Source organism: Betta splendens, chromosome 5, assembly GCF_900634795.4.
Source record: "Betta splendens chromosome 5, fBetSpl5.4, whole genome shotgun sequence".
Lineage (NCBI taxonomy): Eukaryota > Metazoa > Chordata > Actinopteri > Anabantiformes > Osphronemidae > Betta > Betta splendens.
Window position 1 is genome coordinate 1,899,138 of NC_040885.2, and position 13,439 is coordinate 1,912,576.

A 13,439-nucleotide genomic window follows, 5' to 3' on the forward strand; every position below is an offset into this window, starting at 1 on the left:
TCTCCTCTACGACTTCCGCCTTGTCGTCGCCGCCATTTTGAATCCATAGTCGCCTCAGTGGGAGCAGATAATGTTAGCTAACAGCTGTTCCGAGCACCGGTGCGAGCTACAAAACCAGCTTTAACGCTATCCCACGAAACCCGAGCGGCGCGGGCATGCGCCGCTTTTAGGTCGTACTGTTTTCCTGACATTTGCATCGTTCTGTCCGGCCTCTCGTCCCTCGAGCTACGTAGCAGCTGTAAGAAAATGTGAAGCAGATAGCGTATTTAGCTCGCTGTGGAGCTGAGCATCGGCACCGGCTCAGAGGAGGGCTAACGTCACCATTATTACCAAGTTCATTGTTCGCTAACCATAACCAGGGCACGTAAAGCCAGTCTCCACAAGCATCCTACGGTGAGTACAACGCGTTGATTGAAATAGTTAAGTCAATACAATGGCGCATAACTGCCCTGGACCGTTACATTTGATGCTAAGTAGGTGAGAGGGGCGACCTATGCAGGGGTACTAGCGTTGTTTCAGGCTAAAATAGCGCTAGCCGCTAAAGCTAATAACATCCTTTAAAACTGCATTATGGTGCACGGGGTGCAGCCTGCGGATGTGCGCGTCTCCCCCCAAGCTGTTAGCCAGCAAGTAAGGTTAAACTGAGCTGGATGTGCACTAGAACAGTATCAGGATCCTCGGTCTGCAGCTTTTAAACACAGGTGACTCTGCGGGCCGCTAATCGTGAATATAATGGTAGTGATTTCTCACCTACTTAGCATCAAATGGAGATAACTGTCAAAGGGCGTGTCGTGTGTGGAGCAAGCCACAGAGTCAACTTTTGTTAACACTGTTTACATTTGTGCGTGATCAGAGTCATTGATCTGGACCAGTCAGTGAATGAACCTGCAGTGTTTTTCTGTTTGTCAGGAGAGATGTACCAACTCCCGGTAAATAATCTTGCAAGGATCCGGAGAGCAAGAAAACAAGTGAAAAAAGCCCTTGGCGATATTGGACTGGAATACTGCAAAGATGCAGCAGAGGTGATTGTGTTTTCTTTACTCAGTCAAATACAAAAACCTGATCCTCAGTTCATTTAGTTCAGTTTCATTTAAATATAAAAAAATTCATATTGATATTTTAATATTGTGTCTTAGGTGATTACTAGTGTTAAAGGTATATTTAAAATAAATAATAATTTAATAAATAAGCTTATATAGAAAGTACAAAGGATATAGCAAATGGCAAATAATTTTCAAACTGCGAATACAATGTTGGATTTTCCCCCTTCCCCAATATTGTTGCAGGATTTCAAAGAGTTTTGCCCTAATGAGCAGTTTGTAAAGGGCAGTCTTTGTCTTGATATCTGCTCTTGGGATCCATCATACTCTAAAACACAGGTAAGTCTTTTTTCTATGCTGCTTTTAAATGCCTATGCACAGTTATATTTGTTCTAATACCAATGTTTTTCCCCCCAATGTCATGCAGGAATACAGGTCAAAGCCCTTTTGCTGCACAGAGTGCCCCTTTTCTTCCAAGCACTACTCGGGCTACAAGAATCACTTTCGGAATGTACACAGACAAATATTTGAGAGCAAAATTTTGCTCAACTGTCCGTACTGCGCGTTCACCGCAAACAAGAGGACTTTGGAGACGCACATTAAAATATTCCACAAACCCAATTCGGTACGACCAAATTATCAGAGTTTACAGGGAACCGCACTTGGGACGAATGACAAAAGCTGTCTCGATAGAGCCAGGCAGGCAGATGGTGTGGAGAAAGCGATGTACTTCTGCAAAAGATGCACGTTTCGGGACGCGCTCTATAACATCGTGAGAAGGCACATTTACAGGGAACATTTTCAGCATATTGTCACACCATATTTTGGAGTAGTTTCAGAGTCCTCTGTCAAAAATGGCGCTAATCCTGTCAATGGCAACAACATCCTCTGCAAACGCTGCCAATTTTCCACCCGTAGCTATGAGGCCCTGGTGCAGCACGTTATAGAATATCATGAGCGCATTGGTGGTCAAGTAACCACCATGATTGGACATGCTAATATTGTCGTGTCCAGGTCTCAGACTGTAACACCAACTCAGAAGGCCCCATTGACTGTTAGCAGGGGCCAAGTAATTAGAACTGCACCATTAACACAGTCAGTAATTGGCCACTTAAAGCCAGCAGCTCCTGTTGGTAAAAGGTGGCACCCAATTGTAGCCAACCCCACCCGTGCTACAGTTCCTGCCAGCGCTGTACCTGAAGGCAATGCTACTACTGTAAACACATCTCAGACACAGAAGTGGAAAATATGTACAGTTTGCAATGAGCTTTTTCCAGAAAACCTCTATAATGCTCATTTTGAGAGTGCACATAAGGCAAAGAAAGTGTGGGCATTGGCCAAGTACATCATGAAAATCCACAACTTCACCAGCAAATGTTTGCTTTGCAATCGCTATCTTCCCAGTGATACACTGCTTAATCACATGTTAATTCATGGGTTAACCTGTCCACAGTGCCACTCTGCTTTCCATAATGTTGAGAAGATCCTGGAGCATGTGGCACAAACTCACCCCAATGATTTTGTTGGACCCCCTGGTGCATCACCACTAACCTTTGATCTCACTGTTAAACAGGACAACTCCAGCAATGTTCAGCTGGTTGTTCTCACCTTCAACATGAAGGAATCCATTAATGGTCAAGATCAGTCTGAGTCTGCTCAGAAAAGTGTTTCAGCTCTGGTCAAACTAAGCCCTCCGAAAATGATAGAAAAGAAAAGTGAGACGCCTGTTAAAAGTTTCCCTTCGTCGTCTCAGAAGAGTGAAGTGGGGAAAACTCTGTGTCCGCTCTGTTTCAGCATCCTCAAAGGTCCCATCTCCGATGCGTTGGCTATGCATCTCAGAGAACGACACCAGGTGATCCAAACAATGCATCCTGTTGAGAAGAAAATGACATACAAGTGTATCCATTGCTTGGGAGTGTACACAAGTAACATGGTTGCCTCCACAATTACTTTGCATCTTGTGCAATGCAGAGCTGTTGGTAGGAACCAAGCAAGCCAAAGCTTCAGGTCTGCCTTAACCCTTAACTCGTCTGGGGCTGGCTTCCTCAAGAGACAGCCATCACTGCAGACCACATCCAACCCCAAGAGGATTAAGCTGAGCAAGGACACTAAGATTTCCTCCACCGCGGTTGTAAGTCAGTCTGAATATGATGGACTTGCTCTCGATCCGAGAAGCTTTGAGCACAAGACATACGAGGCCAGAAAAAACTTCCTGACTGCCTATTTTAACCGGCGACCGTACCTTTCTCATCCAGAAGAGGATAAGCTGTCCGCAAGTCTGTGGCTGTGGAAGTCTGACATTTCTAGTCACTTTGCGACCAGGCAAAGGATTTGTGAGAAACATTGTGAGACCAGTCAAGCATCTGTTCTACTTGGCTTCGACATGCACGAACTTAAAAAGGTAAAACATGACATGATCTTCGAAGAGAGCACCTCCGTGAGGAGGTTGGGGAGCCTCAAGTCTGGTACGCCTAACACGAAGCAAAACAAGCCGCGTGGGACACTAAACTGTACCTTCAAACTCAGTACATGCACAGAGACTATTTCTATTGACTCAGATAGTGAATCGGAAACCGAGACTAGACCTACTGAGAATGGAACTTTGGACACCAACCAACACAAGAGAGTCATAACCCAGGAAGCAGTAAGCCTTGCAGAAGAGACACAACCCGGAGCAGAGGGACCTTCTAGAGAGAAGCATAGTTCGCAAGAAGGGAACACAAATACTTGGATGACTTTCAGTTAGTCTCACTGTTTGATCTTATGCCTAAATTACTGCTTCGATTTTTAAAGGAGTGTATTTATTGTATTTATTTATTGAGCTGAGTATGTATTTGGTCACAAGTCATTGATTAATTTAACATTCAATTTCCAGGAATTGCAGAGAAGGAAAAGAAGGAAAAATTGTAGTGCATAATTGTGAGTGTCATGTCATTGTATATATTTTAGCCATTGTTCTTTGTTAGTCTCTTCATTCAGTCTGTGACAAGGATTGCGATTATGCCAAGTTTCTCATTTAATAGGGGTTTTTCTCAACTGTGACATTAACTGTATGATATTGTTATTTCACAGTTAGGACATCTAGAATATGATAATTGCTTAACACAATTTAATAAAAATGTTTGTTTAATAAAAAAGTTTGTTATTTTAGATTTAGGTACTAAAAGTAAAATTATGAGTGCGTGTAGGAATTAATAATAACCCTGTTTATCACTAAACATCACATGCATGCATGAAGTAAACCGTTAGCACAAATGGCATAATACCAAAGTCATAGCAGGCGACAATTCTCTTCCCCGGCATCTTCAACTTAAGTTTCCAAGCGACTGCACTGTTTTTCATATACTTCATTTATGTCTGCATATTAAATTTCACCAGAACAAGCGAAGCCGTAAACGCCTCGTTCAGGTTTGTTGTCCTTTTTTGGGCCCCTGAATTTCCGGTCTGCCTCCCTTGTTGATTGGTGTAGACCTGGAAAGAGGCGGGGCTACAGGCATGTACAGTAGCTGGATTGGCCAATCGCTAGGGTGCATCACTGTACAGGCCACAGGGTCTGCAGCTGCCAAAATGTTGTATTTGCCTTCACATCTATAGCGTTTACAAACTCTATAGCTGTACTTCCGCTACGCAAATAGCATTTAGCAGTTGTAAGTATAACTGTCAAATATAATGCCAGTCACGTGATTGCAGTTTGGTTGTTTATATTCCGTTCCTATGTGCTGTTTTTAAACAGCTATTTAGCTAAAACTGGTAACGTTAGTGTGTAGCGTTACGTGATGGTAACGTTAGCTAAAGCTGTCAGCTGAGCCAGCTAACATCTAAAGGCACATATTTGAACTATACGACGTAGGGACATTTGTGTGGAAACGCTAATCTTGCGACGCCGCCAATTAGCTAACCCTTATGAGTTAATGACTCAGGTTTCTTTGCAAATGTTTGATACAGTTGTCCGATACCTTTTTAATGGCAGATCAGTCAACTATTACTTTTCATTCATTTTTTTAGTGTACACCAGGAATAGTGTTAGCCTAGCAACATGCTGGAATAAGTGCACATATTTCATTTTACGTCTGTACTTGTGATGAACTAAAATTTCAACTTTTGTAGCGTTTCCACCAAAGTGATTACCCGCAGGAATTAATGCAATTTTTTCTCATTTCTATATGTTTCCAGGCTGATAGTTTGTGGAAGAGGCACCATTAAAGGAATAGCAGGGGAAACCATGATCTGACTAGGTAGGCTGTGTTCTGGAGGGTCACAGTATGGGAACAATGTCATACAGTAACAGAGAGCTGGTGGAGTATTTTATCATTTACAAACTCTCTCAGAGAAACTACCCAGCGTCGCTGCTAAGGCCAGATGATGCAGCTAAAACGGGAGAGAAAACCAGTGCATCAGCTGCTAATGGCCTACTGGCCAGCAGCCGGAGGGGCAATGGCGACCCGGAGATGTCGACACACTCGCCATGTGAGGGTATAGAGGCGGTAAAAGTAGCTCTTAGGGACTCCGCTGAAGAGTTTGAACTGCGCTTCACGCTAGCGTTTAGTGACCTTTCCTCACAGCTTGATGTCACTCTTGACACAGCCTATCACAGCTTTAAGAGTGTGATGGATGAGTTGTTCAAGGACGGAGTCAACTGGGGACGCATAGTGGGTCTGTTCGCCTTTGGTGGGGTACTGTGTGTGGAATGCGTTGAGAAGAATATGAGTGAGCTGGTTTCAAGAGTCGCAGACTGGATGACCTTGTACCTGGATGAGCACATTAGTCCTTGGATTCAGAGCCAGGGAGGATGGGTGAGTTGCTGCTGGAGGAACTCAACATACAATCATACAACATACATAAAGCCTGTAAAGATGTGATGAAGAACTGATATCTTCAGTATTCACGTTCTTAGGCCAACAAACACATTTCCCCTCTTTTGACTACAGGACCGCTTCGCTGAGATATTTGGGCGAGATGCTGCTGCTGAAGCAAGGGGCTCCCAGGAGACTCTGAAACGATGGCTGCTATTTGGAGTAGTGCTGCTGACGGGAGTGCTGCTGGGTGTGGTGATTGCTAAGAGGCGGTGAAGGGGCTTCATTTCATTTACCATAGCACGCACTCTGTGTAATGCCACGCCAACCGAAATCTAACTAGTTAATGTTTACAAAAAGCCCGCTCTGCTTGTGCACTGACACACTGGCCTGAGCAGTTTGGGGGAGTATCCATAATATGTAGCTTAGTGAGCCATTATACTTCTCACTCCGCTTTGTCCAGTGTGTTTTATTATTTTTGTTACCAAACAAAAGAGATTTTCAGTGTTTAAAGACTGGAAGTGCTCGGACTGAACATGATAAGCTAAAAGACAGTGAAGAAGATTCAACTGGTTTGATGACGTTGCTCCTTTTTTCCTTTGTGTGTTTTAATAAACTGACAGCTGACAGAAAATAGTTATAAGTTATATAAATCTACAGTGTAATGCTCCTCTCCTCATGTTGGCTGTACTGGAGATTATGGCATGCTTACAAAATAAATATATTTATGTTTTTATTGTGTCTTTGTTTCTTTTTCATTACACATTTAAATATAATGATAATATCTCACATACTCTCACACAGCATAGTGTTGTTTTTTTTTAAATTTGGAATAACATAGTGTGACCTCAGAGCAACAACACAACCAGGTTTCACCAACAAATCTAAGTCGGAGCAGCATTAATCAATAATTAAGTTGATTTGTAAAGTTTGGATCATCAGATTCTTTGCTTCATCACAATTTGACTTGATCACTTTAATTGAGGTTGATGTCAGTCTCTGATGTTCGTATGCCCTAGATGTCTTTGTTTAATAGTTGATATTGATACATTCACCACTGCTGTCTAGGACACAGTAAAAGCACGTTATTGTCTAGACTACACCCCTACCACCAAGAGGCTTGGATATAAAGAAGCTATAATGGAATATGTCTATATTTCCAAATTCAAGTGTATTAATATTGCATCCTTAACACCTCAATTTCTTATAGATGAATGAATGTGTGATATCTCGTTTAAGATTATGTTCCTGTGACCGTAAAGATAAAACAGCGGCTGTGGTGCTGTGTTCTTGCCTCTAGGGGGAGCCACACGTCTCAAAATCTCGTGATGCTGCACTGAGTGAATATAGTTTATTTCTAACTGTGGTGAAAACAATGTAGTATCTCTAGGCTGCTCTGTCTCGAGGTGCCACTTCATTCATACTCTGAGCATGCATTTCATTCAAGCATGTGTTTTAATCTACGTGAACCCTCCTGCCTCATATCCTGATAAGATAATACAACTTGCAATGAAATCGCTTGCTTTCATGCCATCAGGGTTTTTACAAGCACATTCTACACCGCTGCAAAATTGAGAAAAAAGGCTGAATGGATAATAGAAGCAAGCACAAGAGTATGAAAGAAAGTACCACCAACAGATGACCTTGTGAGTGAGCTGGAGGAGGCCTGTGGTTACTAATCTATCCCCGTCATTTGTTGCCATTTCCCCAGAGCAGAGCTGGCGGCTGCAGCAGATAAACAACAGATAGGGACAGTTAAGGAAAAGAGTATAAATTATGGAAACAATTGCCAAACATTTGTCAGAAATTGACAATCGTGTCACTTTTTTTTTGTATGCGTGTCTCATGATGACGTCCACTGATTCTGTGTGAATGTTTCACGGAGAATATGAATTGTCATAGCAATGACTCACTTCACAGGGCATGAGCTGCGAGTGGGTGTCATGACCCGATGTTCACTGGGCTGTGCTCACAAAGCTGAAACCAAATCAACAGATGAGAGTCTTATTTCTCCCCGACGTCTGCAGTGAAGCATTGCAAAGCACAAGAACACAGATTATGAAACCCGGCTGGATCTGTTTGACCGAAACATGTTTGCCAGAGCCCCGGGTGACTGTTGAGTCCTCGCACCTAAAGTTTGCAGCGTGCACCTCCCTGACTAACTGACAGGGAGTGGGAGAGTGGCGGTGCCAGCAGCAGGTGGATGCTCTGGGGTCTGTGGCCTCAGTGATAGCTTATCTGTCATCCCCCAGTCCCGAGTGAGCAACCCCAGCCCTGCTGCTCAGCATAAAAACTACGCTCGCCCACATCCACGCACCGTGTTTACATGCAGGGCATTTTAAATGAAAAGGTCTTTACTGTCAGTACATCGAGATGAAGCGATAAGGAGCTTTTATTTCCGCATTTAAACATTTGCATTTTTCCTTGGCTGCACTTTTAGTCAAAGATGCTTCCTTTAATTAGTCTAATCTAATCAGGTACTGAGCCAAATGTCTGGTGCACCTGGAAATAAACAATCACAGTAGTAGCAGTGAAAAAAACAACAACAGTGCCATTACAATGTACATGAATAAAGCCTAAACAAAACGAACCTGATGCCCTGCCTCCACTGCATTCTCACTGCATACGTTGATATTGACTGATATTTCTCATTACTGCACTTCATGTTTTTTTTAGTTTACATATGACACCTTGGCTCAGAGGAAACTATCTAACAGTTCATATCACTGTTAAGATTAGCTCACAAACTAATGGGTCATTTTGATGCACTGATAAAAACCCTTAGATGTCATATAATTTCCGCAATATACTTAGCAGGTTATGTAATATTTGTGATGTACAACGGACATAAACTTATCATTGAGCCATTTATCATTATGGTTCTGCTACTTTTACCTAAGTAGCTGATTTGATTATGTGTCATAATAGGCCACAAAGTTTACCTCAGGACATTTAGCCCCTCAGACCCAAGTCCATCTACTCTCAGCTTTCAGATAAAAAAAAAAGAAAGAAACGAAAAACGTTGCCCTCTCGTCTTGAAGCGGGACCAGAGAGTTTTATACACGAAAATAAAGCCCTTCTCCAAGAATGTGGTGAGAATAAAAAGTGTCTAACCTTCAACTAACCTCACTTGGCTGAATGGGGGTCTTCACCGATTAAAGTGATGATATACAAATGTGTGTGTTCAGACACGCAGGCTGGCCGTGTCGGTAACACATGAGTGGAGCGTTTTAGTTAAATGTTTGTCACTTCTGTGGAATGGAGGATTTGCATACCCGCTTATTACTATTACACTGTCAAAGTGGAGCTCTGCCTGTACAAAAAAGCCATTATATCCACGGGGGAAGGGGGGGTTAAAGCCTTAGCTGTGGTCAACTGGGACAAACTCTTATGAGCCACACTTTATTTAACGTGGTAACATTTGACAAATAATAATGCAAACTCAAAAACAGACACACAACTAATGTCACATTTCACAGAAGGAATAAAAAGAGCTACATTCTAGTTATCCATGTATTTACAGTTCAAACAATCCCCTCTTCAAACTAGAGCCTGAGCTTGCGGTTATTATACAAGCAACACATCTGTACACATTCACACAAATGAGTGACGATGGCGCGTTTGTGCGCTGACTTCTGATTCCCCTTCACACCAGCGTGGGCACCATGCCGGTGTTGAGGTGGTGCGTGTAGGGCAGGGACGCAGACGGGTGCAGGGGGGACGGTGTGGAGAGGAGGTGCGGCGCGTGGCTGTAGGTCAGCAGCGTCCCGGGGCCGAGGGAGAAGGGCCCGGCGTCCTCCAGGGCGGGCGCCTGGGCCCCCTCCGAGTACTGCTCCAGCATGGCTGCCTTCTTGCTCTTCTTGTTCTTGTTGGACACCTTCCGGTTGCGCGTCTGAATGCCGTCCTTCTTCATGGTGAGCGGCCTGTTCACCTGGGAAACGAGAGGCATTGGGGTTTGAAGGTTGAAAAGCAGGCACCGCACGTGGGGTACGTAGCCGGTCGGGACTCACGTTGTGCAGCTTGAAGTAGAGCCCGCAGGCGTTACACACCGGCTCCCCGCTGGCGTTGCGTCTCCACAGCGTTGTGGTGCTGGTGTGGCAGTTGGCGCACACCGTCCCCGCTCGCTTGCTGACAATCTGAAACCCAGAGAAGGGAACCGTCTGGAAACCGTGCTGACAGGGAAAGGGTGCGTTTGAAAAGTTCCCGTACCAGCCTCTTCTTGGGCCGGATCAGAGGCCGGTTCTGGCCGTTCATCTTGTGGTACAGTCCGCAGGCGTTGCACAGGTAGTGGCCGGTGCCGTCCCGGCGCCACAGCGGGGTGGCTGTGGCTCCGCAGTTCACACATTCTCTGGCCTCTGAGCAGAAACAGAGACAATTCAAAATGATGTGGAAACGCCTGGCTTGGAAAAACGTAAGGACGATTGAATGAAATGGAGGACGTTTGGCGCTCTCACCTGGAGTGGATATTCTCATCTTGTTGCGGAGTTTGGGGGAGTACGAGGGGCTGATCCAGGCCCCGGGGCTGGAGTAGAGCGCTGCGGAGCCGTACTCCTGCGGGCCGCCCATGTAGGAGCTGTAGGGGCTCAGCATGTGCGGGTGGGAGTGGGACGAGGGCGTGTACATGCTCCCAGAAGCCGGGGTCAGATTGAGGAAGCTGCCGCTGGTGCCCAGACCCCCCAGCGGGCTCAGGCGCTCGGCCTTCAGGGCCTCCTGGAGCTGGGGGCTGCCCGCGGCCTCTCTGCCCGGGGACGAGTACCCGTCCCTGGAGGCGGTGAAGGAGGGGGCGGTGTAGAGGGACGTCGGGGTGTGCGGGTGAAAATGGCTCTTGGTCAGGGGGCTGCCGCTCCAGCCGGAGGCCGGCGGGGTGTAGCTGGAGCCCATGGAGTGGCCCGCGGCGCCGTCCAGCAGCTGGAGGTTGCTGAGGAGGTGCGGCGAGGTGAAGACCGGGCGAACTGCAGAAAGAGGAAGAGAGCAAAGAGTCAGCGCGGGGCTCAGAGGGCGGCCGTGGGAGGGGAGGGGAGGGGAGCGCAGCGAGAGCGCTGACCCGAGCTGTGCCTGTAGGCGGCCGGCGTTCGGCCGTGGCCGGGGCTGGAGAAGAAGGAGGGCAGGCCGGCGTAGTCGGCGTCCTGGCCGGAGAAGAAGGCCTCGCCGTCGTCCCCCGGGGGCAGCAGGCCGGGCTCCGACGAGAAGCTGCTCAGAGGGTCGGAGCCGAGCAGAGCCGGGGACGCCCAGTGGGACTGCTCTGATGAGTCCTCCATGCTGACAGGGAAGTGCGCAACCTGCAGCGAGAAAAGGATGTGGATGGAAGAAAATCGGCATCGTTTTCAGCCAACCGCATTCTTTGCCTAAACAGTGAATTTTCCAGTGAAAGTGAAATCGTCTCTTCAAAAAGAAAACTCTGTGTGATTTACTGTGACTTTGATTGAGGCGGATGCTTTATCACCACACTGCTCACAACAAGCAGCCTAACTTGAAGCTATCAGGGATGAGATCTCTCGACAGCAGGCTTCTTCAAACTTCCTTTTTTAGGATCCTCATTTGACTGTGGCTGAAAGCAAAGACTAAAAATACACGGGTCTATAAATGTAGAGATGCACAGTGACCAAACAGCTATTGTGGCCTTTCTATTATAGGTGTGCCAGTTAGAAGAAGGCTCCTGAGGAGACAAACAGCATCGAACTCCAGCTAAATTAAAGGCTGCAGGTGCACGCATCAACAGCGAAATCTGCTGTAACACAGAAAATTGCGGATGATATTTCATTTTTCATTTAACTTTTTTAATACAATGAAATTCTCTGCAGCTTTTAGACCTGGGATGAGGAAATAAGGCCTCAAAAGCACGTTTGCTATTATTTAATTAAATTAAAAATTCTATTATATTGACTTATTTACCAAACGTGTGACAGCAAAGAATGTTGCAGCTGTATGAGAATTTCATTAACACACAAGGCTGCTTTCGTTAAATTGGCTGAGAGGAAGAAGAGGCCGATAGCGCCTGATAAAGTCTGAGAAAATCTGATAGACGACATTGTTATAATGCTAAATATATCCAGCCCCACTGATACAAAAGGACACTAATCTCATCTAATTCATAGAAATCTGTCAGACGAGAGACTCCACACGTGTAAAGCGAGACTCAAATGACGGAGATGTATTCAATCAGGCTGCATCAATTATATTTAGTTAGATTTGTTTAAAAGTTTCTTTTTAAATCTAAGGTTCCCTTGTTATCATGGTTATCAGACTAGAGATTATTTTTTCCTTATGTCATTTAATTAATTTAATTATGTCAATTAATTAAACATTACAATGCATTAAATAGTGAAATTCTGTATTTAAAAAAAGATAAAATAAAACTTAATTAAAAAACAATTGAATTTTAAGAGGCCTGTTGAGTCCACCAACAGGGAGCCTGTCTCCGTCACCTTCACCCATCTCTACTCAGCCAATCAAGCCGTCCGGCCCTTGGTGACCGCCACTGGTGCGAGTTGGCAGAATCACACATTAACAGGCCAGAAGATTCTTTTCGCTTCCGAGACCGACGGGCGCCAAAGAGCCCGAGGGGTCACCTACCTGAGTGGACGTGACAGAGGAGCGAGGAGAGCGGCAGGACGCGGCGACGCTGTCTAACCCGGCGGGAGCTGACAGCTACAAGAACAGCTCCTCCAGCCACCAGCAAAGTTCAGGTCTCACACAGTTCGTGGGAGGGGTTGGGGACACGTTTTTTTTTTCTGTAAAAGACACACCTCTTTGGTCCAAACAGAAAGAACTTGAGTCAGAGCATTTAGGACATGTTTATATTTCTGAATGCAAAATTACACTTTAATTGATTTACAAATGCTCAGTTACTGTTTTTTCATGGCTGGTTTTCAGCTCCTCAATCAAGTGCAACAGGCGACTTTAGGTGTCAACTTTAAATCCTGGTTCCTCTGCTCTTCTTTATGGCACTAGTATTGATAAGGTGTTTGTATCTTGGATGATTTCCACACAGGATGCTCTACATATAAAAAGCATATCAGTGTCAAACCAAGGCCTTTATCAAATTGTTAGACTTCCCTGCTGGGTAAAAAAAAGTAGAGTCTCTGTGTTATGGGCTTTTTTTTCAGGATTTAAAGTTTGCACAGAAAGGCGTCATGCGAAATGTCTTATAGGTGTTCCTGGCACAATGGTCATTACACAGATGGTTGCTTTTTTGTCTGTTAATGAAATGTGCATACAACCCCTGATAAGGCCGGGCCCACATGGAAAAGAGTTCGACAGACATTTGAACAAAGCAAATATAAAATGCAAAAGGCTCAATTTCTTTGTGGTCCATCATAGTTTAGAATGGAACACAGTGATGCAAATAGGGAGACGAGCTGCAACCATGGGGGAGAGATATGGTCCGGACGGTGTCTGCTTGTGCACAAGCCCGTCGCTGTGCCCGTCATTTGATAGTCAAAGTAGCTGCCCAACTTTCCTCTCTCTTTGTTCATTTACAGTTTTCAGGGAAATCAGGTGAGCAAAACAGTTGGCGAGGATCGAAGCCTTTTAAAATTTGCAACACTGGGTCTTTTTCTGCCATTTAAAAACCCGCAACAGTTGAATGTAACAGATACCCTGACAA

The 13,439-nt window shown here is 45.1% G+C and overlaps 3 protein-coding genes across 5 annotated transcripts; 2 read left to right on the plus strand and 1 right to left on the minus strand.

The window, feature by feature from the left end:
- The first annotated feature begins 50 nt into the window (after positions 1–50).
- On the plus strand, positions 51–4,177 carry adnpa (activity-dependent neuroprotector homeobox a). Its single transcript, XM_029151810.3, has 4 exons — positions 51–393; positions 910–1,022; positions 1,287–1,379; positions 1,468–4,177. Exons 2-4 carry the CDS (start codon positions 915–917, stop codon positions 3,784–3,786), a joined length of 2,520 nt encoding a protein of 839 aa, XP_029007643.1. The 5' UTR covers positions 51–393; positions 910–914; the 3' UTR covers positions 3,787–4,177.
- Positions 4,178–4,535: 358 nt separating this feature from the next.
- LOC114855762 (bcl-2-like protein 1) lies at positions 4,536–6,569 on the plus strand. 2 transcript variants are annotated; one of them, XM_029151192.3, is made up of 3 exons: positions 4,536–4,687; positions 5,214–5,833; positions 5,969–6,569. In XM_029151192.3, the coding sequence occupies exons 2-3, from the start codon at positions 5,303–5,305 to the stop codon at positions 6,107–6,109; spliced, it is 672 nt and encodes a 223-aa protein (XP_029007025.1). In that variant the 5' UTR covers positions 4,536–4,687; positions 5,214–5,302; the 3' UTR covers positions 6,110–6,569. The 2 variants fall into 2 exon arrangements, with proteins under 2 accessions (XP_029007025.1, XP_055365292.1); XM_055509317.1 differs by lacking the exon at positions 4,536–4,687 and adding an exon at positions 4,754–4,886.
- Positions 6,570–8,201: 1,632 nt separating this feature from the next.
- gata1a (GATA binding protein 1a) lies at positions 8,202–12,530 on the minus strand. Of its 2 annotated transcripts, none has more exons than XM_029151191.2 (6): positions 12,407–12,530; positions 10,878–11,112; positions 10,288–10,785; positions 10,043–10,188; positions 9,844–9,969; positions 8,202–9,764 (listed from the first exon to the last, which is right to left on the minus strand). In XM_029151191.2, exons 2-6 carry the CDS (start codon positions 11,089–11,091, stop codon positions 9,480–9,482), a joined length of 1,269 nt encoding a protein of 422 aa, XP_029007024.1. In that variant the 5' UTR covers positions 11,092–11,112; positions 12,407–12,530; the 3' UTR covers positions 8,202–9,479. The 2 variants fall into 2 exon arrangements, with proteins under 2 accessions (XP_029007024.1, XP_055365291.1); XM_055509316.1 differs by lacking the exon at positions 12,407–12,530 and adding an exon at positions 11,245–11,394.
- Between the last annotated feature and the right edge of the window lie 909 nt (positions 12,531–13,439).